Source organism: Miniopterus natalensis, chromosome X, assembly GCF_054644295.1.
Source record: "Miniopterus natalensis isolate mMinNat1 chromosome X, mMinNat1.hap1, whole genome shotgun sequence".
Classification (NCBI taxonomy): Eukaryota; Metazoa; Chordata; class Mammalia; order Chiroptera; family Miniopteridae; genus Miniopterus; species Miniopterus natalensis.
In genome coordinates, this window is record NC_142103.1 from 96227876 (window position 1) to 96248783 (window position 20908).

A 20908-nucleotide genomic window follows, 5' to 3' on the forward strand; every position below is an offset into this window, starting at 1 on the left:
GTAGAAAAAACTATATGCTATGAACAAGTGAGTTTTATTTCAAGGATGTAAGACTGGTTCAGTGTTCCAAAATAACTCTATTTAGCCCATCATATTAAAAAGCTGAAGAAAAATAATATTAATGTAGAAAATGCATTAAACTAAATTAAACATTTATTCATAATAAAAACTCAGAAAACCAAGAATAAAAGGGGACCTTTCTTAACTTCATAAAGAACATTTACCAAAAAACCACAACTAACTTCACACTAATAGTGAAAGACTAAGTGCTTTCCCTTTAATATCAGGAACAAAGCAAGAATGTCCACTCTCACCACTGCTATTCAACATAGTTACCAGCATAATAGGCAAGAAAAGGAAGTAATAAAAGACATACAGATTTGAAAGGAAGAAATAAAACTGTCCCTATTTGCGAGTGATATGATGGTCTCCAATGAAAATCTCAAGAAATTTACATAAACCTAGAACTAATAAGTGAATTCAGCAAAATGATAAGATACAAAATCAGCATACGAGAGTAAATTGAGCCCAGCCGGGCATGGCTCAGCAGTTGAGCATCGACCTAGGATCCAGGAGATCGGGTTTGATTCCCGGTCAGGGCACATGCTGGGGTTGCGGGCTGCAGCCGATCAATGACTTTCTCATCAGTGATGTTTCTACCTCTCTCTCTTCCTCTCCCTTCCTCTCTCTCAAATCAATAAAGATATCTTTAAAAAAAAAAAAAAAAAAAGAGTAAATTGAATGTGTGGAAACCGAAATGAAAAACAGTACCATTTGAAATTGCCCAAAAAGAAAATTTAGGTATAAATCTAACAAGATACAGAATTTGTGTGCTGAAAACTAAAAAAATGCTGATGAAAGAAATCAAAGGTCTAAATAAATGGAGAGATGTACCATGTTCATAGATTGGAAGACTCAACATAGTAAAGATGTCATTTCTCCCCAAATTCTTCTATAGGTTTAACACAAGCTTACTCTAAAAGTTATATGGAAAGGTAAAGGAACTAAAATATTGAAAAGATAAAAGTAAAGTGGGCGGAATCACTCTACCCATTTTTAAGACTTACTATATAGCTACGGTAATCAAAATTCTCTAGTATTGCTGAAGGGATAAACACATAGATCAGTGGAACGGAATAGAGATCCCAGAAGTAGACCCATACAAGTATAGCCAACTGATTTTTGTCAAGGTGCAAAAGCAATTTAGTGGAGGAAGGGTAGGGTAGATAGCCTTTTAAACAGTGGTGCTTGGATCAGTTACACATCCATAGGAAAAACAGTGACCCTCAATCTAAATCTCATGGCTTACACAAAAATGATTTAAATGGATTGTGGATTTAAATATAAAATGTAAAACTAAAACTTAAAATTTAGACATAAGGGAAAATATTCAGGACAGTGGGATAAGTAAAGAGTTCTTAGACCAGATACCAAAAGCACAATCCATAAAAGATATATAAAATGGACTTCCTCAAAGTTCAAATCTTTATGAAAAAACAATTAAGGGGATGAAAAGACAAGGTACACATTAGATGGAAATATTTTCAAACCTGTATCTGAGACTGGAGTTGCATCTAGAATATATAAAGAACATTCAAAACTCATAGTAACAAAGACAAAAACAATACAATTAGAAGTTAGACAAAAGAGATGAACAGACATTTCACCAAAGAAGATATATGGATAAGCATATGAAAAGACGTCAACATGGTTAGCTGTCAGTGAAATGAGAAAATGATGAAATATCACTACATACCTGTTAGAACAGCCAGAATTAAAAATAGTGACAATACCAAATGTTGTTGAGAATGTTGACAGACTGGTGGTGGGAATGTAAAGTGATACAGCTCTGGAAAACAGTTTGGCCATTTCTTAAAAAATTAAACTTACAGTTATTTATGTGACCCAGCAGTCATGCTCCTGGGCATTTATCTCAGAGAAGTGAAAATGTATGTCCACACAAAAGACTGTACACAAATATTCATAGCAGCTTTATTTGTAATACTTAAAAGTTAAAAACCAAATGTCCTTCAATGGGTGAATAGTTAAAACAGGCTCTGGTAAATCACACCATTGAATACTACCCAGTAATTAAAATGAATGAATTGTTGATACACAGAAAAACTTGGATGAATCTCAAGGGAATTCATGCTGAGTGATAAAAAGTTACATAATGTATGATTGCGTTAATATAACATTCTTGAAATGACAAAATTGTAGAAATGGAGACTAGGTTAGTGGTTGCCAAGGTTAGGAAGAGGGTATGGAGGGAGGTGGGTCCAGTTGTAAAGGGGCAAAACATAGGACCTTGGTGATGATGAATTGTTCAGTATCTTTACTGTGGTGGTAGATACAGGAACCTATACATGTGGTAAAATATGTAGGGTACACACCCACTCGAGAACCTGTAAAACCAGTGAAATCTGAATAAAATCTGGGCATTGCATCAGTATACATTTCCTGTGTTTGACAGGGATTTACGTAAGATGAAACCACTGGGTTAAATGTATATGGGACCTCTCTGTACTATTTTTGCAACTTCCTGTGAACCTATAATCATTTCCAATTAAAAAGCTTGAAAAGTTATAAAGCATTAGATAAAATTCAATGTCTGTTTTCAATTAAAAAATTAGTAAAGTAGAAATAAAAGGGTATGTCCTTAATATTAAAAGAAAAAAAAGAACTAATGGACATGGACAATACTGTGGTGATTGTGGGGGTAGAGGGGGCGTGGAGGTGGAAGAGGGCATAGAGGGGATAAATGGTGATGGAAAAAATTATATATATAATTTTTATTTATGACCAATAGCCAGCATCGTGCTTGATGGACATATTATAGGAAGTCTCATTAAAACTATGCCAGCTGTTTTCACCTCTATTTTATGTTCTAGAAGAGGTTGCTAATGCCCTTAGGCAAGAAAATTAAAGATACTCAAAAGAAGGATAAAAGATTACTATTCACAGATAATATATATATATATCACATACTTAGGTAATCTAAGGAAACCAGTAAAAAGGTTTGTTAAAACTAATGATGGTCTAAAGATGATATTATGCAAAATATACTCAGAAATCGATAAATAGCTTTCCTAGTTAGAAACGATAATGGAAAAAAAGATCTTGTTCAAAATAGCAGTAAAAATATTAAATGTCTGGAAATAAACATAATAAGGAAAGGGCAGAAACTGCATGAAAGTCAGTTTCATTAAAGAATAATTTGAATAAGTCAAGAGAAAAGCTGTGGTTCTTTACTTTTAAAAGAAAAATAAATTATTTTCAATAATATTTGAGGATTTTTTTCTTATTTTTAAGAATTGAGGGTAACTTCTGTCTTGAATGTTTTCGGATTTTTAGTTTTTTAAAAATTTCTTTTAATTATTTTATAGCTTATCTGAACAATTAATACTAATAGTTTTTAGTAAAATGCTCTTATTAATGTATATGTATAATATATGTGTAGCTAGAATTAATCATGGAGCTGTAATTAGAAACTATTTATGATTACTTTTTTGGAAATAAGTCTGTTGCTAGATTGTGTGTTTATACCTATGATAATTTTTAAGTACCCACACACATTTTTTAGAGTGAGTAAGTAGTTTGGATTGTTTTTTTCTCAGTCAGCTCCAAACTTGTCTAAAGCATTTTGTGTTAAGATACAGCTGAAGCGTGGTGGTTACCAGAGGGGCGGGGATAAATGGTGATAGGAGATTGGACTTCAGATGGTGAGCACACAGTGCGGTGTGCCGGTGATGTGTTAGAGAATTGTACCCCTGAAAGTTATATAATGTCATTAACTCCTGTTATCCCCCAATAAATTTAAATTTTAAAAAAGATGCAGTTGATACTACATAAGAATTTTGCTTGGATGTTAAGTTCTGATTTATTGTGTATTTGAGCAAGTCCCATCCTGTCTCATTTCACTTACTTACAAGCTATTATCGCTGTCTTCTTTTTGTTCATAAAGATGTTTGTAAGACTGTGTACAAGTTAATTATTTTAGGTGATTATTAGTTAACAGTTATGTTATCAATACTGTATTGTGCTCATTTCGGCAAACATTGAAGCAGCACTTGTTTTACCGATGAGGAAACAGAGGTTCATGTAATCTTGGCACAGTCACATAGCTTAGCCTTTGAAGCCTAACAAAATGGTTATGTCTGTTTTAAATAGGAGGCCTTCTTTAAGCCTCTGGAAACCAGAATAAATTATTAGGCTTGTTCCCAAACTCTTAAATTAGCCAACCCAAGTAGTGCATTAAACAGTTATCTAGTACTCTGGTTTTTAGCCCTAGAAATGGAAGTGGACCCATTAGGCTAAGGGACTCATCAGAATCCCCTCAAGTATTTGTATTTGTCATTTCTTGTGGCAAGATGAGCAGGAAGAAAGAGAAGCTAACACTTACTGAACACCCAACATGGCTAGGCATAGTGAACTTGACCACAACCTTCAACATAACTAGTATCCAAATCTTGTGGATTAGAAAACTGAGACTCATGTTAAGTAACTTGCCCAAAGTCACACCTATAATAAAGGGCAAAGCCAGGTATTGAAACGATATGTCAGACTCCAAAGCCCATGATCTTTTCTCTACACTGTGATTCCCCAGACTGTCTAATCACAGGAATCATCTAAGGTGTCTGTTTAAAAAATGAAATATTAAGCCATGGTGCTTCTGGAACTTCTGATTCGTTTTTGGTTTGGGGTAAGGCCAGGTAATGTATTATTAACGGGAATCTTAGGTGATTCTGATCATCAGGCAGGTATGGGAAATACTACAAACTCCACTAGTACTAAGAAGTGGGGTTTGAAAGTGTTAGGAGAGCAGGAATAGGGCTGGCTGGGAGTAGACAGGCGCTTAAAAAAAACAAATTGACATTTTAATTCTTTTCAATACTAGCAAAGTAAGAATAGTAAGATTGGATTGTGGAAATTATAAAATTGCTTTAGGTTCCTTAAACTGCACAGAAAAACTGTGTTTTCTTTTTATTAGTATTTTTCTTTCAGGTGACAACATTTGTGCAATCCCATTCTTTGGCATTATTCTTGCTTACGATTGGGTACAAAGGCACCACTAAAGGATATAGATAAAACTTAATTTGGATGCAAAAGAGAAAGAAAGAATTAGAAATAACATAAAAACAGCTTTGAATACAGAATCAGTAATTTCCTCAGGTGTAAAAATCTTACATAACCTTAAATAACTTGAATCCTTAAAGTCACAGGATTATAACATTTCCAAGCTTGAAGAGCTCTCAGGTATCCACATATTTTATGAATGAAGAAAGCCATAACTCAGGCAAGGCTTAAGGGCTTGCCCACAGTTAGCGGCAGACTTTCAAATCCATTCTGGCCAAGGTTCCACCAAACTCTTATGGATTGCACATAAATACCAGAAAATAGTGACTTTTCCAAGGTCATGCTGCTTTTTAGAAATAAATTTAGTGACAAATCATGTTTACCCTACCTTCCCTGCTTTATCTAATATGGTTTTTTCCTTTTTTAATTGTCCTATTGAGAATATTAATGTATTCAAAGGAATCTCTTTTAGAAGATTATGCAATTTGAAATAATATATCTGATCAATGATATGTTAGAAAAATGAATCATTACCTTCTCTAGAGTTGTGTATTTAACAAGTGGCCACTTTCAGAACATGTGTTAAGGAGGAACTCTAGCTTTTTCCACTTTTTATTACAAAATTTTATTTTATAAAAGAAAAATGAGCATAACTAGATGCCTCTACACAAATTCTAACAGTAATATATGACAGCATTTCTGTGTAATAATATGAGCTTTGGATTCAGACTTGGGTTCAATGATCTTATATGGAAACTTAGTAGCTCTGTGATCTTGAACAAGTTATTAAATCTCAACCTAACCTTTTCCCTCTACTATGCATAATATTCCTCGTGGTTTATTAATGATTAGTTGAGATTAAACAAGAGAATTTGTGTAACATAACTAATAGTATGCTTTGAACAAAATAAGCATTACATAAATGATAGCTGTTGTTATTATTTATTTCCTTGAGGCAGTAGTTATTTAGAAGAGTATTAATTTCTGAATGAGTGCTTTAGTTTATTTCTTTATTCAGTTTTTTATCATAATCAGAAAATATGATCTATGTGATTTCTGCTTTTAGGAATTTTGAATTTTATGGTCTAAAACATGATTAGTCTTTATAATTTTTCATAAAAACTTGAAAAGAATATATTCTTTTTACATTATAAAATTCAGTGTCTACCTATTCTAATATAAATTACTTCATATGCTTTGTCCTTATTTTGTTCATTATGCTAGTTGATATTAGTGTGCTAAAATTTCTCCTCCTATTTTCTTTCCATTTATTTCATGTTATAGTTCCCAAAATATCTTTTGTGTTTTGTGGTTAAGTTAGTCTGTGATTAAATGTTCAAAACTATTTTGCATTTATTATTTTAATTATTTGTTTGGGAAAATAACATGCTAATTATAGAAAATCTGAAAAATAGAGAAACAAACACAGAAGGAAATGAACATCTTTACTGTTACTATGAAATATCATTATTAAAAGATTTAAATGTGATTAAGAATAGGGGTTTTAGAATAAGATTTGGGTTTGAATTTAGGCTCTGCTTATTAACCTTAGGCAGGACATTAGACTTTTTCATTTATTGAAATATTTATTGAGCACCTCCTGTGTGCCGGGCATTTTGCTAGGGGTTGAGGACACAGTGCTCAAAAAGACTGACATACCCATCTTGGCTTGACTTGTTCATTTGTAAGTTAGTGATAATGACTTAGAGCATTGTCGGAGGCATCAGAGATGATCTAGAGCACTTAGCACTTGCTTGGTGCATGGTAATTCCTCAGTAAGTGATAGCAATTATTTTAACTATATGGTATTACGTACTAATTATATTTTTAGTCCAAATTAAATGACCTTTTTAATCAGCTTAAGGTTTTTGCCTCACAGTTTGTTTTTGGTCTTAATCTTAAAAACACTTGCTTTCTTTTTCTTAATGCTTTTCTATACTTATCTCTTTTGTTTGGGTTTCTCTTTAAAGTAGTATGTGATTGTGTGGGTGTTTTTAACCTTTTCCGTTTTTATCATCAAGCGTTTTAAACACATGCCACAGTAGAGAGAATAGTATAATGAACCACCATATTCCCATAACCCAGCCTCAAGAATTATCACCCCCCACATGTATTCTCTCTTCCCCTCCCCGGCTCCAGTAGATTATTTTGAAGCTAATCCTATATACATCAAGTCAGATGTAAATATTTACATTTATAATTCTGAAAATATAAAGACTTTTAAAAACACTAACTACCATACCACCATCACTCATAAAAGCATCAATAATTCTGTAATTGCATTAAATATACAGTAAGACTCTTGATTTTAATTAGATACTTTACATTTCTTACATTATTACTTTTGGAATTATTTCATTCATCTTATTTTAAGTTTTTTATTGTGTTGTGTGTGTTTTTACTTTTGCCATATGGATTGTTTTGTTGAGGAGGTTATGAAATAGTGATGAAAGAATTATGGAACTGGAAAGACCTGGGTTTGAATCCTGCTTCTGCCATTCACTAATTAACTTTGCTGAGCCTTTGTTTCCTCGTCTGTAAAATGGGAATAATTATACCTGCCTCATGATCTTAGGGTTGAATGTAATACCTGCGTAAAGTATTATTCACAGTCTTTGCCAGTTATTATCTTCTAGTGATTTGGACTGCAATAAATAAATAAAATTCTTGGTTATTGTATGGTTTTTCAAAACATTGCAAAATTTATACTTACTAGCTAATTACTAAAAATAGTGGTTTTTAAATATTCCTTTAGGAAAGACAAAATTTAGAATCTTTATTTCTCCCTTCTTCCACTAAATCTTTTATTTTGAGTCCACATTAATTTATTCTGAGTTTACAGATCTTACCGTTAACTTTCTAAAGTTTTATGTTGTTTATATACTTATATCAATTATTTATTCTTCATTTTTGACCCTTTTTTAGTGGGCTTAATTATTCTATTCAGTTATTTCTAGATATTAAGTTGGTGTCAGTATACTTCACCAGTTCTTTCCTACCTCAATATTCTTGAGTTCTTATTTTGATTCTCTTTCAATAGTCTAGGACACACCTTTGAACAATTTATGAAAAAAGATACTACCAGGATGGTGACATTTTATAAGGCTTTGCAGACCTAAGAATAATTTCCTGTGACGTTTGTACATGAAAAACTAGGACAAGGTATAAAATTCTTAGATCATAACTTTTCCCTTTCAACTCTCTGTAAGTCATTACTTCATTGTCTTCTGACATTTTATTGTTGCAGAGGAAAACTGAGGTCAATCTGGTTTTAGTTCCTTTGAAAATAACCTATTTTTTTCTGCTTGTATGCTTGTAGGATTATATCTTTACCCTTGAAATTTAAAAACATTTGCCAGGACATGTCTTGGTGTTGATGATCTCTGTTGAACCTTCTCAGTCTCCAGTCTCAGGTATTTTTTTTCAGAACTGGAAAGTTTTCTTATACTTTTGATTGATTAAACTGCTCTGTTTTTTCTTTAGGAACATCTGTTATTCATAGATTATTTCTATGTCTGTCCTCCATAGTTTTTAAATATTTTCTTTCATTTCCTTTTTCATTTACTCAAGTTTGTCCTCCGTGGCATGGATTCCGTTTTCTGCAGTGTCAATTCTAATACTTGCTATTCACAATGCAGATTTAATTTTGGCTACCGTATTTTCTTTTCTTTATTCTTATCTCAACATACTCTTGTTTCATAAGCAGAATTCCCCTTAGGGGTATACTCCAAAAAACATGAGGTGGATTCAGGCCTAAAATATATCTATTTTCTGAGGCCAAAACCACAGGACCAGAAAGGAAAGAAAAAGCTTAAAATGAAGATATACCAGAGGCCATTCCTACCCTTGTCTAGAAAATAGAACAGTCTTGAGTACTAGCAGGCCTTTAGTTGCTGAAGGAATAGCAAAGCAGGCATAAGGGCACCTTAACTAGAATAAACGGATTTTCTAATTACATTGATTATCTTTTATCTTTTTTAAAATAATATATAATAAATGCATATAAATTTGAAAATACAGTACAAAGAAGAAAATCTTATGACCCAGGTAACTACTGATAAGATTTATGTATGCTTTGCCAGTTACATGCACACATTTTGGGGGGGTGCAAAATTGGGGTCATACTATGGTAGTTTTGTATCCCTTTTAATTTAATATATTGCAAGCATACCTTTGCATCGTTAATTTTTCTTTGAGGCCCTGATTTTAACCATTTTTTAGTATTCCTACATATGAATAGATGTATTATGATTTATTTTACCAGTCCCCTGTTGGTCATTTAGATTGTTTTCTATTTTTCAGTATAATGAGTATGATGACTATCACTGTACATAAGTCTTTATGCACATCTCTGATATTTCCTTAGGATAAATGAGGAGCTGATTCTTAATCCTGTCACATTGGTAAGGATTATATACCTTCCTTATTAAGAATATAAAATGCTTGTTTCTTATTGTTTCAATGTGATTGCATAGAGGATTCTTTGGATTCTGAACAATTTGATGGTATCGTAACTGCAGTTTGAGAGAGGTTTCTAATGCCTCATCCTCAGCACCTTTATGGAACTCCTGTTGCATACACTTTTGGCAGGAAAATCATTGCTGATATGGAGTTTGGAAGGCACATGTATTTGTGGAAACTTGAAGGTGGTAAAAAAAAAAAAAATTTGTGTGGTCCTTGCTCATTCCTACAACCTGGGTCTCCACTAGGGCTCTGGACCCTTTCCTTTCCTCTTCCCTTCCTCTTATTTTAGGCTATTGTTCTCTGTGAGGAACCCTTTTCTCCCTATGTTCATATGTACCTTTCATATCTAGGTAGGAAGATGTCAGTACATGGTATGTCCTGCTTAGTTCATGTTAGCATTTGATCAATCACAGATCATTTTTTAGTCCCCATATACTTACTTGTACATGATGATCTGCTGAACTCAAAGCATTTTTAAATTTTTATTTTATATTTCCTTCAAAGGTATCAAACAGCAGCCTGGAAATATGCATTATTGTAAACATACCATTACAACAAAACAGTCTATTTAGTAGGGTTACTTAAAATGAATTTTTTAAATTAGTAAAATGTTCTTATTTTTAACATTTCAGGATTTTCCTTAAAACTCGTAGGAATATTCTAGAAGTCCTAAAACCTTGATTCAGAATTACCGATGTGAATTGTTCAGCCCCTTTAACTTAAACCAGGAAGATGATCTTAAGTGATAATTTTATACCACATTAGAAGTTATTTTGAAAATAATTCCTACCGGAACTCAAGCTAACAGTCGTCTTTATCTGATTTGTTCTGATGAGACCCACATTGTACATTATCTGATTTTTGACTTTTACATATTTCAGACTAACAGAGTAAAGCATGATTAGAATTTTCTAACCTTTTCCAGTATTTCACATAATATTTGCATATGTATAATCTGCCAAGCTTTGCAGTTTTTTTGGCTGAAAGGCATTATGGTGGGATGAGAGAGGATAAATACATTTGCCTCTCTTTTAAACTATTTTTTTTTTGTCTGTTCTCATTCTTTAGCCACATTGTATAAAAATATACCACACACATGAATGATCTCTTCCACCCTGCTTGGCAGGAATTTGGCTGTACTAAGTGGTGAAAAGGTATCTCAACACTCTCCTGTACTTGCTCACTGAATTGCATTTAGAAGTTAACTATAGAAATGAAAATGTTATACAGAGAGGACAGGATGTAGCCTTTATTGAGCATCTACTGTCCCTTGGTGGATCCTTTTAATTACAACATCCCTGTGGGGTAGATATTATATGCATCTTGCTAATGAAGAAACAAACTCAAAATGTAAGTAACTTACCCAGGGTCAGATACTACAGCAGTAAGTGGCAGGACAGGTTTCAACTTGATGCTAGCCAGATTCAGGCCACCTGTTTTCCCTGCTTCTTCAACTTAGAGAAATAACTTTCCTTGTTTAGTAGATGCTATTTCTTGAACTTTTGGAACTATAGAAATTGCAGTATTGAGTCTGACTGATGGTCCATGTAACCTAATCTTTAATGAAGCCAAGGTCATTTTCAAAAAGGGAAACTTCTTAGCTGCAGAAGTAACTGTTCATTTCTAACAGATAGCATTTGAATCCTTGTTCTGATAAAATGATACAAAACATTTGTTGAAGTAAAGGTCCTTTTTTTGATAGATCTTTGTAAAGATCCTGCACTGGTATGTAGGATAACATTGGCCTTCATATTTTCCTGCTTTAAAAATTAAATTGTTCAAAATTTTAAATCTTTGCTAAACTCAGAAAGGAACTAGATATTTTTGCAAAAAGTGGAGCAAAAATACCTTTAGATCACGTTTCACTTAATTTTTTTCTTAGATACCTTTGGTAGTATATTACTGTTAATTAGTTGGGTGAGGAGTTCAGAAAAGGAAATATATTGTAAAATTTATGGATCATATGAAGCTGAAAATAGTGAAGAGAAAAGGCTGATTGCCAAATTTGGAATCTAATCTATGGAGTCTAGCAATTGATCAGAACTTGGGAAAAACACGAAAATTTAAAATAAGGCTTTATTCACAAGGCTAAGAGTAACCAGTACAGAATAGAGGATACAGGGCTTAGTTACAGTGTAAATAGAGTATTGAATCAACAGAAAACTTAGTATGACTCAGCAATGTATGGTGGACATTCTAAATATATTGCATATGTGAATTGCATTAATATTAAAGTTATTATCTAAAACAGAAGAGGTGATAATGCCCTTTACATTGGTCCTATCAAGGTTGGAATGTTCACTGCATGCTATTCTGTATACTCCTCTTTAAGGGGAATTGAATGCATGCTCAGAAAGAAGATGGTCTCATCTGTCTAAAAGGAATGCTTTAAGGAACTTAAGTTATCTAGAAAAAAACAGACTTGGGGTGGTTTGTAGTAATAGCTGTAGATTTACTTCCTGTGACTTTGCAGATATAGTGCAGGCAAGTTAGCCATCATATATTAGTAATCCTCTTAAAGGGAATTGTTGCTGAGGAAAGTTCCTGTATAATGAATTTTATCCAGCAGTCAAAGCTTTTCCTGAGATGGTGTAGTAGGCTGCCTGGTGAAGCAGTACATTCTTGTCTTGATAGTGTTCAAATACAGATGAGAATGGGATAGAAAGAACTGAAGCATATGATGTATATTTGGAACAGATGACTTTCAAGATCCCTTACAAATCCTAAACATTTTAAAATTCTAAGATCAAAAAGACTTTATAGAGTAGTATTATTTTTTTTACTCCTCACCTGAGGATATTTTTTCCATTGCTTTTCAGAGAGAGTGGAAGGGAGAGAGAGAGAAACATTGATATGAGAGAGACACATTGATTGGTTGCCACCTGCACTTGCTCCAACTGGGGCCGGGTATAGAGCCTGCAACTGAGGTACATACCCTTGGCCGGAATCGAACCTGGGACCCTTCAGTCTGAGGGCCAACGCTTTAATCACTGAGCCAAACCAGCTAGAGCTGGAGTATTATTTTTTCTCATGAATCTACCTCACCTTAATAATAGTAAATTTGCATTGGTAAAGCTCTTTATAGTTTATAAAGTGCTTTCTTATGAGTTAACTCAGTTTTGAGCCTAACAGTGACCCATTGGGTAGACAGGGCAAGTTTCCTCATTTTGAACAGATAAAGTAACAGCCTAGGAGAAAATCTGAATTGCCCCAAAACATAAAGCTGTAAGTGGCAGACCTAGGATTCTATACCTGGTCCACCAATTCGAAGTTTAATGCTGTTCTGCTGTACCAGTTTGCCTTAAAAGTAAGTTATAAGTTGTGATTCTTGCTTTGCATACATGAAAGTCACAAGGAGCATATGGTTCTCAAATTATATTCCCATGGAAAATGTAAGTGTAGCTCTAGTTAGACCGGGGTTCTAAAAGCCAAATAATAGGGGAGTTGTTGAGCAGATTATTATAGAAAGACAACTGTACAATTAATGAGAAAGTCTAGTTTGGGTTACTAGGTGAATGATGGTAACACTCACTAAAATAGCAAACACAGGAGAAGTTAGCAGATTGGTGGGCCACAGAGGGGGTGATTGAATTGAATTTTGGACATAATTAAAATAGCTGACAATATATAGCTCTTTATATATTGAGGATACCAACCCTTTATCATATGTTGTTAACTAAGTGCCAGGCACTGTGCTTAGGGTTTTATATTGATCTCATTTAGTCTTTATAACTCTCTGAAGATATGACTTTTTAATCTTCTCTTTCCATATGAAGAAACTAAAGCCTAGATAGTTTAAATAATGTATCTAAGGCTTCATAATTAGTACAAGAGCAGAAATCTGATCTAGGTGTCTGACTCCAAAGCCAGTGTTCTTAAGAGCTAGTTTAAGGTTCACCTGGGATGTCTGGATAAAAATAATCAGTGTTCAGTTGAATAAATGGTTTTGGCTTTTAGGAGAAAGATGTATCCTGGAGTTGAGTCCTTACCATAGAAATAGGTTTCTGAAAGTGCCTTAGGAAAATAAAGATTTTATACCTGCTTCCCCCTTTTCTTCATTTGGCACTATTTCTGTGCTTTGTAATATTGTATAGGCATTTCCTAACCTAAGAACATACTCTGTGAGTGTTTGAAAATGAAAAGTGCCCTTTTTATGGGTTAGTAGATTTGTGAGATCCTTTAGGATGGATCTCTAGGATGGGGGTCATGTTTTATTAACTTTTCATCTCCAGCTTGGTGCCTAGAACATAACATGAATGAAATAAAATAAATGGATGAATGGATGGATAAATAGGAATGGGGAGAGTAGAGAGAGGAGTTCAAATTCAGAGCAGCTGCCTCATGAGGGGTATAGGGTAATGGGGTGGGTTACCTTTTATTTTCTAGTTGACAGTGCTCCAAAGATGGTTAGCTTAGATTCTTGTACATTTGCTGAATTAACAAGTGGTCAAGGGAATTGACTCCTTTTTCCAGTGAAGGAACTAGAGAAGACACTGTATGTTCCTGACTCTGGTTTTGTTTTATTTTGTTTTAAATTACACAAATAATACATATTCATTGTAGACACATTAGAAAATTCAAACAAGCAAAAACAAACAATTTAAATTGTCTAAATTTCTACTACCCAGAGATAGCCATTGTTAACATTTTGGTGTATATCTTTCTAGAGTTTTTCCCATAGAAATATATACATTGAAACATGTATATATTTATTTAAGATGGGATCATTACAATTCATATTGTTTTGTAAATTGCTTTTTCACTTATTACATGTGAGTGTCTTTTCATGTCAATAAATTTACATCTTTATCATCATTTTTAATGACTGCATAGTATTCCATAATGTGGATGTACCAAACATATTTAACTAGTTCTCTATTGTTAGGAATTTAGATTTCCAATTTGGAGTTCTTTTTGGAAAAAGTTATGGTGAGCATTCTTGTATGTACAACTTTGCACACTTGTACATTGTTTAAAAAAAATAAGTCGACATGATGAGCTCTTTCAAACTTTTGTGTTGTTTTTTTCAAATATAGACTTATATTGCCTTCCTGAAAGGTTGAGCTGATTTACACTTTCTCCAGCAGTATATCCTGAGTGCTCTTTCTCCCATGTTAGTGCTGGGTGTTATTTTTTCTGTAAATCATTATCAGTTTGAAAAGCAAAAGTATCTTTCAGTTAAGTGCATTTCCTTGATTAGTACTAAGGCTGAACTCTTTTTTCCCTTATTGCTCATTTCTGTTGAGGTTCATCGTTTTTTCTTACAGGTTTGTAAAACAGAGCTCTTTATATATTGAGGATACCAACCCTTTATCATATGTTGCTTTTATTTTTTTGTAATCAATTTGTCTTTCTACTTTTTTGTGTCTGGCAGAAGACATTTTAAACTTTTATGGATGCAAATGTCAGTTTTTTCTTTATGATTTCTACCCTCCTAACCCCATTAGTATTATTCACCTGTATTTTCTTCTAGTACTTGTATAACTTTCTTTTTGACATTTAAATGTTAATCCATCTGGAATCTATTTTGATATAGAGGTCTAGCTTAATTTTCCCCTGAAATAGTCAGTTGCCCTGATTAATTATCAATGGAGTTGGATTTTAGAATGTGTTTTCCCATAGAAAGTATTATAAATGAAGTTTGATGAGGTTTGAATAAGATCATTTGTAATGCATTTAACTATTAAAATAAATTCAAGGGCTCACCTGGAAAGGTAATTATCATTTATTATTATCATCATTTCCATTGAAGAATGTTTTTATCGTTTAAAACGAACAATTTACATGTTAACTTTTGAAGCACAACCTGTTGCAAATTGGCAACTGCATACTTGTATGGTGGTTTTGTACTTCATTAGAACCCTTTAGGGGTGAAAATAATCCTATACAATTTTGTTTTGTCTGACTTCATTTAATTTTAACTGATGTAAGATCTGCTTTGGTAACTTTCTACTTGCTGTGCTTTTCACAGAATGGACAGCAAATTATGGATGAACCTATGGGAGAGGAGGAGATTAATCCACAAACTGTAAGTCAAATGTTGTATTATAAGGGATATAGATAAATCAGATACCATAAAATTTAAGTATTCTTTTAAACTGAGTAAAATAATGATTTTATGGTATTAGAAATTTATTGATGCTTTCACATGAATTTTACCTAAATACATTCTTGAATATGCCAGTGACATTTTTAAAAACTGTTTGATAAGACTGATTTTGAGAATGAAAAAAAAATGCTTTTATATTATTGAAAGTTTTTCATTAGTACCTTAAAACTTTTTTTAAAAAATCAAACTAACCATAGATTTATTAGAGGCGAGTAAATAAATTATCTCCCCCTGCAAGGTAACCATTGTTAGCAGCTCAGTTATTATTTTCATTTTGTCCTATACATAAGACAATTATTGTTGATATTTACAAAATACATACATTCTGCAACTTGTTATTTTCACTTACTGTCTTAAACATCTTTTATGACAGAAAATATAGATCTACATCTTTTAAATATTTGCTTGGTTGTATAATACTCTGTTTTATGCCTGTCCTATACTTAATGTAATTTTCCCCTATTTTTGTGAACTTGTGTTTCAGTATGATATAGTCTTAGAAAAAGATGTGCTGGAACAAAGGGTATGAACGTTTAAATCTCAGTAGACACTGCCAAATTGCCCTTCAGACCAAAAATTAATTCCATGTTGAATAGGGTACGGTCAAGCAGGATATTCAACACTGGATAGTATGAGAAATTATTTTTAATTTGAGACACTCTAAATAAATAATACTTTCTCATTTCAATTTGCATCTCACTTGATTATTAGTAAAGTTGAGTATCCACGCATTATTGGCTTTTATATTTTTGTGTTGATCCAATTTTCTTTGATCTGTATTATCTCTATATATATTCTGGATATTAACTCCATGTTTATAATGTATCTTGCAAATATTTTCTCCCTATTTTTTTAAGATTAATCATGTTGTCTGTCATTGTATATGTAAACTTTTCATTTTTAAGTCATCAGATCTGGCTTCTGGGTTTCATGTTTTAGTTAGAAAATCCTTCCCTGCACCAAAGTTATAAAAATATTCTCTTACATTTTCATCTACCACTTTTATGGTTTTATTTTTAGCATTTAGCTCTGCAAACTACTTGGAATTTTAGTACCTGTCATGATGTAGAAATCTAACCTTCCTTTCTAAATAGCCTCTTTTCTTAATCTCTACTTATTGAATAACAAACCCATTCATTCTCACTCATTTGAGATCCTTCTTTTATTATGTATAAAATTGCCATATACCAGTTGTATCAGTTTCCTAGGGCTGCCCTAACAATGTTCCACAAGCGGAGTGGTATAAAACAACAGAAATTTGTTCTCTCACAGTCCAGAAGACTAGAAGTTTGAAACCAAGGTGTTGACAGAACCATGCTCTCCCTGAAGGCTCTGGGGGAGGATCCTTCCTTGCCTCTTCCAGCTTCTGGTGGGGCAGTCCTTGGCATTCCTTGGCTTGTAGACACATCATTCCAATCCCTACCTCCATTATCACATGGCAATCTCCCTGTGTGTTGCTGTGCCCAAAATTTCTTCCTCTTATAAGGACACCAGTCTATTGGATTAGGGCTCACGCTACTCCATTTTTACCTCATCTTAACGTTATTACATCTGCAAAAACCCTATTTTCAAATAAGATCACATTCACAGGTATGGGGGATTAGAACTTGAACATACCCTTTTAACAGTTTTTGAAAATTTATTTTTCAATTGTAATTGACATACAATATTAGTTTCAGGTATACAGCATAGTGATTAGACATTTATATATCTTACAAAGTGATCACCCCAATAAGTCGAGTACCTGTGTGGCACCATGTAAAGTACAGATAGGGAATACCGAACATACCTTGGAGGGCACAGTTCAATCTACAACATCCCTGAAGGTTTTGACTTCACACAGTTTCAATTACTGTACTTTTATATATGGCAAGGCAAGCCTTCCCACTGTTTTACTTTTCAAAATTGTAGTCTTATAGATCTTCCAGATGAATTTTACAGTTTATCAAGTACTCCTGAAAAATGTATTGGGATTTTTATCAGAAGTACATTTAATTTACAGACTACCTTGAAGAAAGTTATTTTAATAATATTAAGTCTTCACATCCAAGGACATTCATGTTTCTATATGTGTGTGTGTTTTTTTAATATATTTTGTTGATTTCAGAGAGAGGAAAAGAGAGGGAGAGAGAGATAGAAACATTAATGATGAGAGAGTCATTAATCGAGCCCACAACCCGGGCATGTGCCCTGACCGGGGTTTGAACCCTGATCTCCTGGATCCTAGGTTGATGCTTAACCGCTGAGCCACGCCCGGCCAGGCACCTATATGTGTTTTAACATCGTGGGAAAGTTAATTTTTTGGAAACCAAACAAATTGTCATGAACATTTAGTCAGTTATGGAGGAGTGAGATTATTGTACTGTTCTTAAAACCCTTTAATAGTTTTGTGCTTCCTTTAAATAAAGTCCAAACTCTGCAGTGTGACCTACCAGGTGCTGTGTGATAAGGCTTCTGTGTACTCCTTTGTATCCTTTCCAGCCACACACCTCTGCCCTCTACTGAAAGTCCAGTCATTTGAGTTCTCTTTTGCTCCAGGGCCTTCAGAGGCGATATTCCCTCTCCCAGAATTTTTTTCCCCTTACCGCCCCCCTCCAGTTAATTACTAATCATCCTTTATTTATTTATTTTAATTTAATTTTTGTTTAAAATATTACAGATGTCCCTTTTTCTCCCCAATGACCTGTTCTACCCCATCCCTTCCCCCTCCCCAGTCCCTCTCCCCACCATTGTCTGTGTCCTTGGGTTGTACACATATGCATATAAATTCTTTGGTTACTCTCTCCCCCTCCACCCACCCACCCTCCTCCATCCCTCTGACATTCGTCAGTCTCATCTTTGCTTCCATGTCATTGAATCTATGCTGTTCATCAGTTTATTAAGCTCTTTAGATTCTACGTATAAGCGAGATCATGTGATATTTGTCTTTCGCTGCCTGGCTTATTTCACTTAGCATAATATTCTCCAGGTCCATCCATACTGTCCCAAAGGTACGAGATCCTTCTTCTTTACAGCTGCGTAGTATTCCATGGTGTAAATGTCCCACAGCTTTTTTATCCACTCATCTACGGATGGGCACTTGGGCTGTTTCCAGATCTTGGCTATTGTAAACTGTGCTGCTATGAACATAGGGGTGCACATATTCTTTCTGATGAGTGTTTCAGGATTCTTAGGATACATTCCTAGAAGTGGGATCACTGGGTCAAATGGCAGCTCCATTTCTGATCATCCTTTAGATCCAAGTTTTGATACCTCTTCAACTGAGACATCTTCCTTTCACTGCCATTTTCACCTTGAGTTCAGTGTTTTTTCTTTGTGCTGCCACAGCATCTATGCATACCCTAAATAGCAGCATTATACTAGATTTTTATTGCTTGCTTATTTGTTTATATTCCCTACTAAACTGTGAGCTGCATGAGGCAGTGGCCATGTCTGACTTATTCCTTGTTTTATATCCATCACCCCAATAAATGCTTGTTAATTAAATGAATGCATGAATTATGCTTTGGCTACCACAGGGACCTGGGCATGGGGCCTAGTGCCCAAGGCTGCCTTCACATTTGGTCTAGATTTCTGTACCTCCCAAACCATTTGAGGCATTTTACTTCATTAGTCTGTAGTATGCATTTATTAGCATTTAAGCAAACATGAAAACAATCAGTAAGTGTTAATACTGATTTTTCTGCCACCAGCTACCTTTTTTATCTTTATATAACAATTCCTTTGGAAGGAAAACCTTACATTTTTTTTTCTTCAGTCTAAAATCAAAGCATTTTCCATTGCAATATTACATGGCTCGTACTTTCCCTCAGAGCACTCACAGCATTAGCAACACTTACCTCTGGAAGGAAACTGCATTCTAGAGATAGGGTGAAAAGGTTCATGACTAAGATATTACCAGCAGTATGGGTGAAATTATTGAGCAGGTCATTCCAGATTATAGGAATTAGGTTTAAGTATTTAATATTTCTTTAGTGGTGTTAAATACAAAAGATTGTCAAAATATATGTTAGCTTTATACTTTTAAATTATATTTGCCTTTAATGTATAATTAAGAGTGTTTTGTCAGTTACTGATAATTTAAATAGTGAAAGTTGAGATTTCACATTAGTTATCTATTTGATGCATAACAAATTGCCCCAAATTTAGTAGCTTGAAACAGCATATATTTACTATCTCACAGTTTGTGGGCCAGGAATCTGTGCACAGCTTAACTGGGCTCTTTGGATCAGAGTCTCACATACTGCATGCAGTCAGGCAGTTGGCCAGGGCCAGAGTCTCATCTGAACCTTAACGTGGAGAAGGATCTACTTCCAAGCTGACACGTTTGTTGGCCCAGATTCCTGGCCTATGGAAATTATGAGATGATAATTTTATGTGTGGAACTTGTCAACTGATAGGCTTTCTAGAAGGCTGATTGCCGCTTTTTCCATGAGCTAGAATGCAGAGTGTAATGATTAAATTTTGACCACGACATGACCTTAGAATGCATGGAAAATAACAAGAGAGAAGAAATCTGGGCCTTTTAATGACCTAATGATCTAGCGACACCTCTTCACCCTAACCTACCCTCTTACCTATGGAGTGCACCGTGAAAGGAAAATAGGCACTTATCCTGTTTGAGTCATTGCATTTTGAGGTCTTTTTGTTACAGTAGCTTAGTCTGTAACTACAGCTAATCATTCGTTAACCAAGTAGTTAATGAATGTCTATTGGGTGCCAAGAACTCTGTTAGGTTGTTGGAAACACAAAAGCATATAAGGGAAACTTTTAGTTTTAAAATGGCAAGGTAAAGCTGTTTTTGTCTGCTTCCCCTCTGGGAAATTATCACCCAAAACAATAAGAATGAAAAACAGAAATGTGGTCTTTGGAATTAGAAGACTTCTGTAGTTGAACCACAGTATATAACTGTGAAAATCAGATAAAAGAGTCATACAAGAGGAAGTTATAGGACCTGAGTGCTTTTAGAGGAGTATATCAGCAGGAAGCAAGCCTTATTCACGGCCCCCAAAGCCCCAGAGAGCTTAAGAATGAGGTCACCAGGTACTATGGAAAGTGGAGATATGGCGCTGGGCTGAAACAGATTGGTTCACTGTCTATATAAAGCACCTTCACTCTCTCCTTTCCTACCCCTGGAAGAGACAGAGGTATTTCATAGAGGAAAATGAACCAGAGACTGCAGACTTGGGAAACCCCAGGCATAGTAGGAAGTGGGGTGAGGCATTGGGCTGGAAATAGGGAGATCAAGTAAAGGCCTAC

At 34.2% G+C, this 20908-nt stretch overlaps 1 protein-coding gene across 3 annotated transcripts in view; it reads left to right on the top strand.

Moving 5' to 3' along the window:
* Window positions 1–20908, top strand: part of RPS6KA3 (ribosomal protein S6 kinase A3) — a 97287-nt gene that overhangs the window by 13786 nt on the left and 62593 nt on the right. The window contains exons 1-4 of one of the 3 annotated variants that reach the window (XM_016199373.2): window positions 6947–8238; window positions 8396–8489; window positions 9443–9479; window positions 15512–15568. In XM_016199373.2, coding sequence (XP_016054859.1) covers window positions 15527–15568 — 42 coding nt within the window. In that variant the 5' untranslated portion in view covers window positions 6947–8238; window positions 8396–8489; window positions 9443–9479; window positions 15512–15526. Of the gene's footprint in view, window positions 1–6946; window positions 8239–8395; window positions 8490–9399; window positions 9480–15511; window positions 15569–20908 lie in introns of those variants that run through there. The other 2 variants (XM_016199372.2, XM_087829307.1) reach the window with 2 other exon arrangements.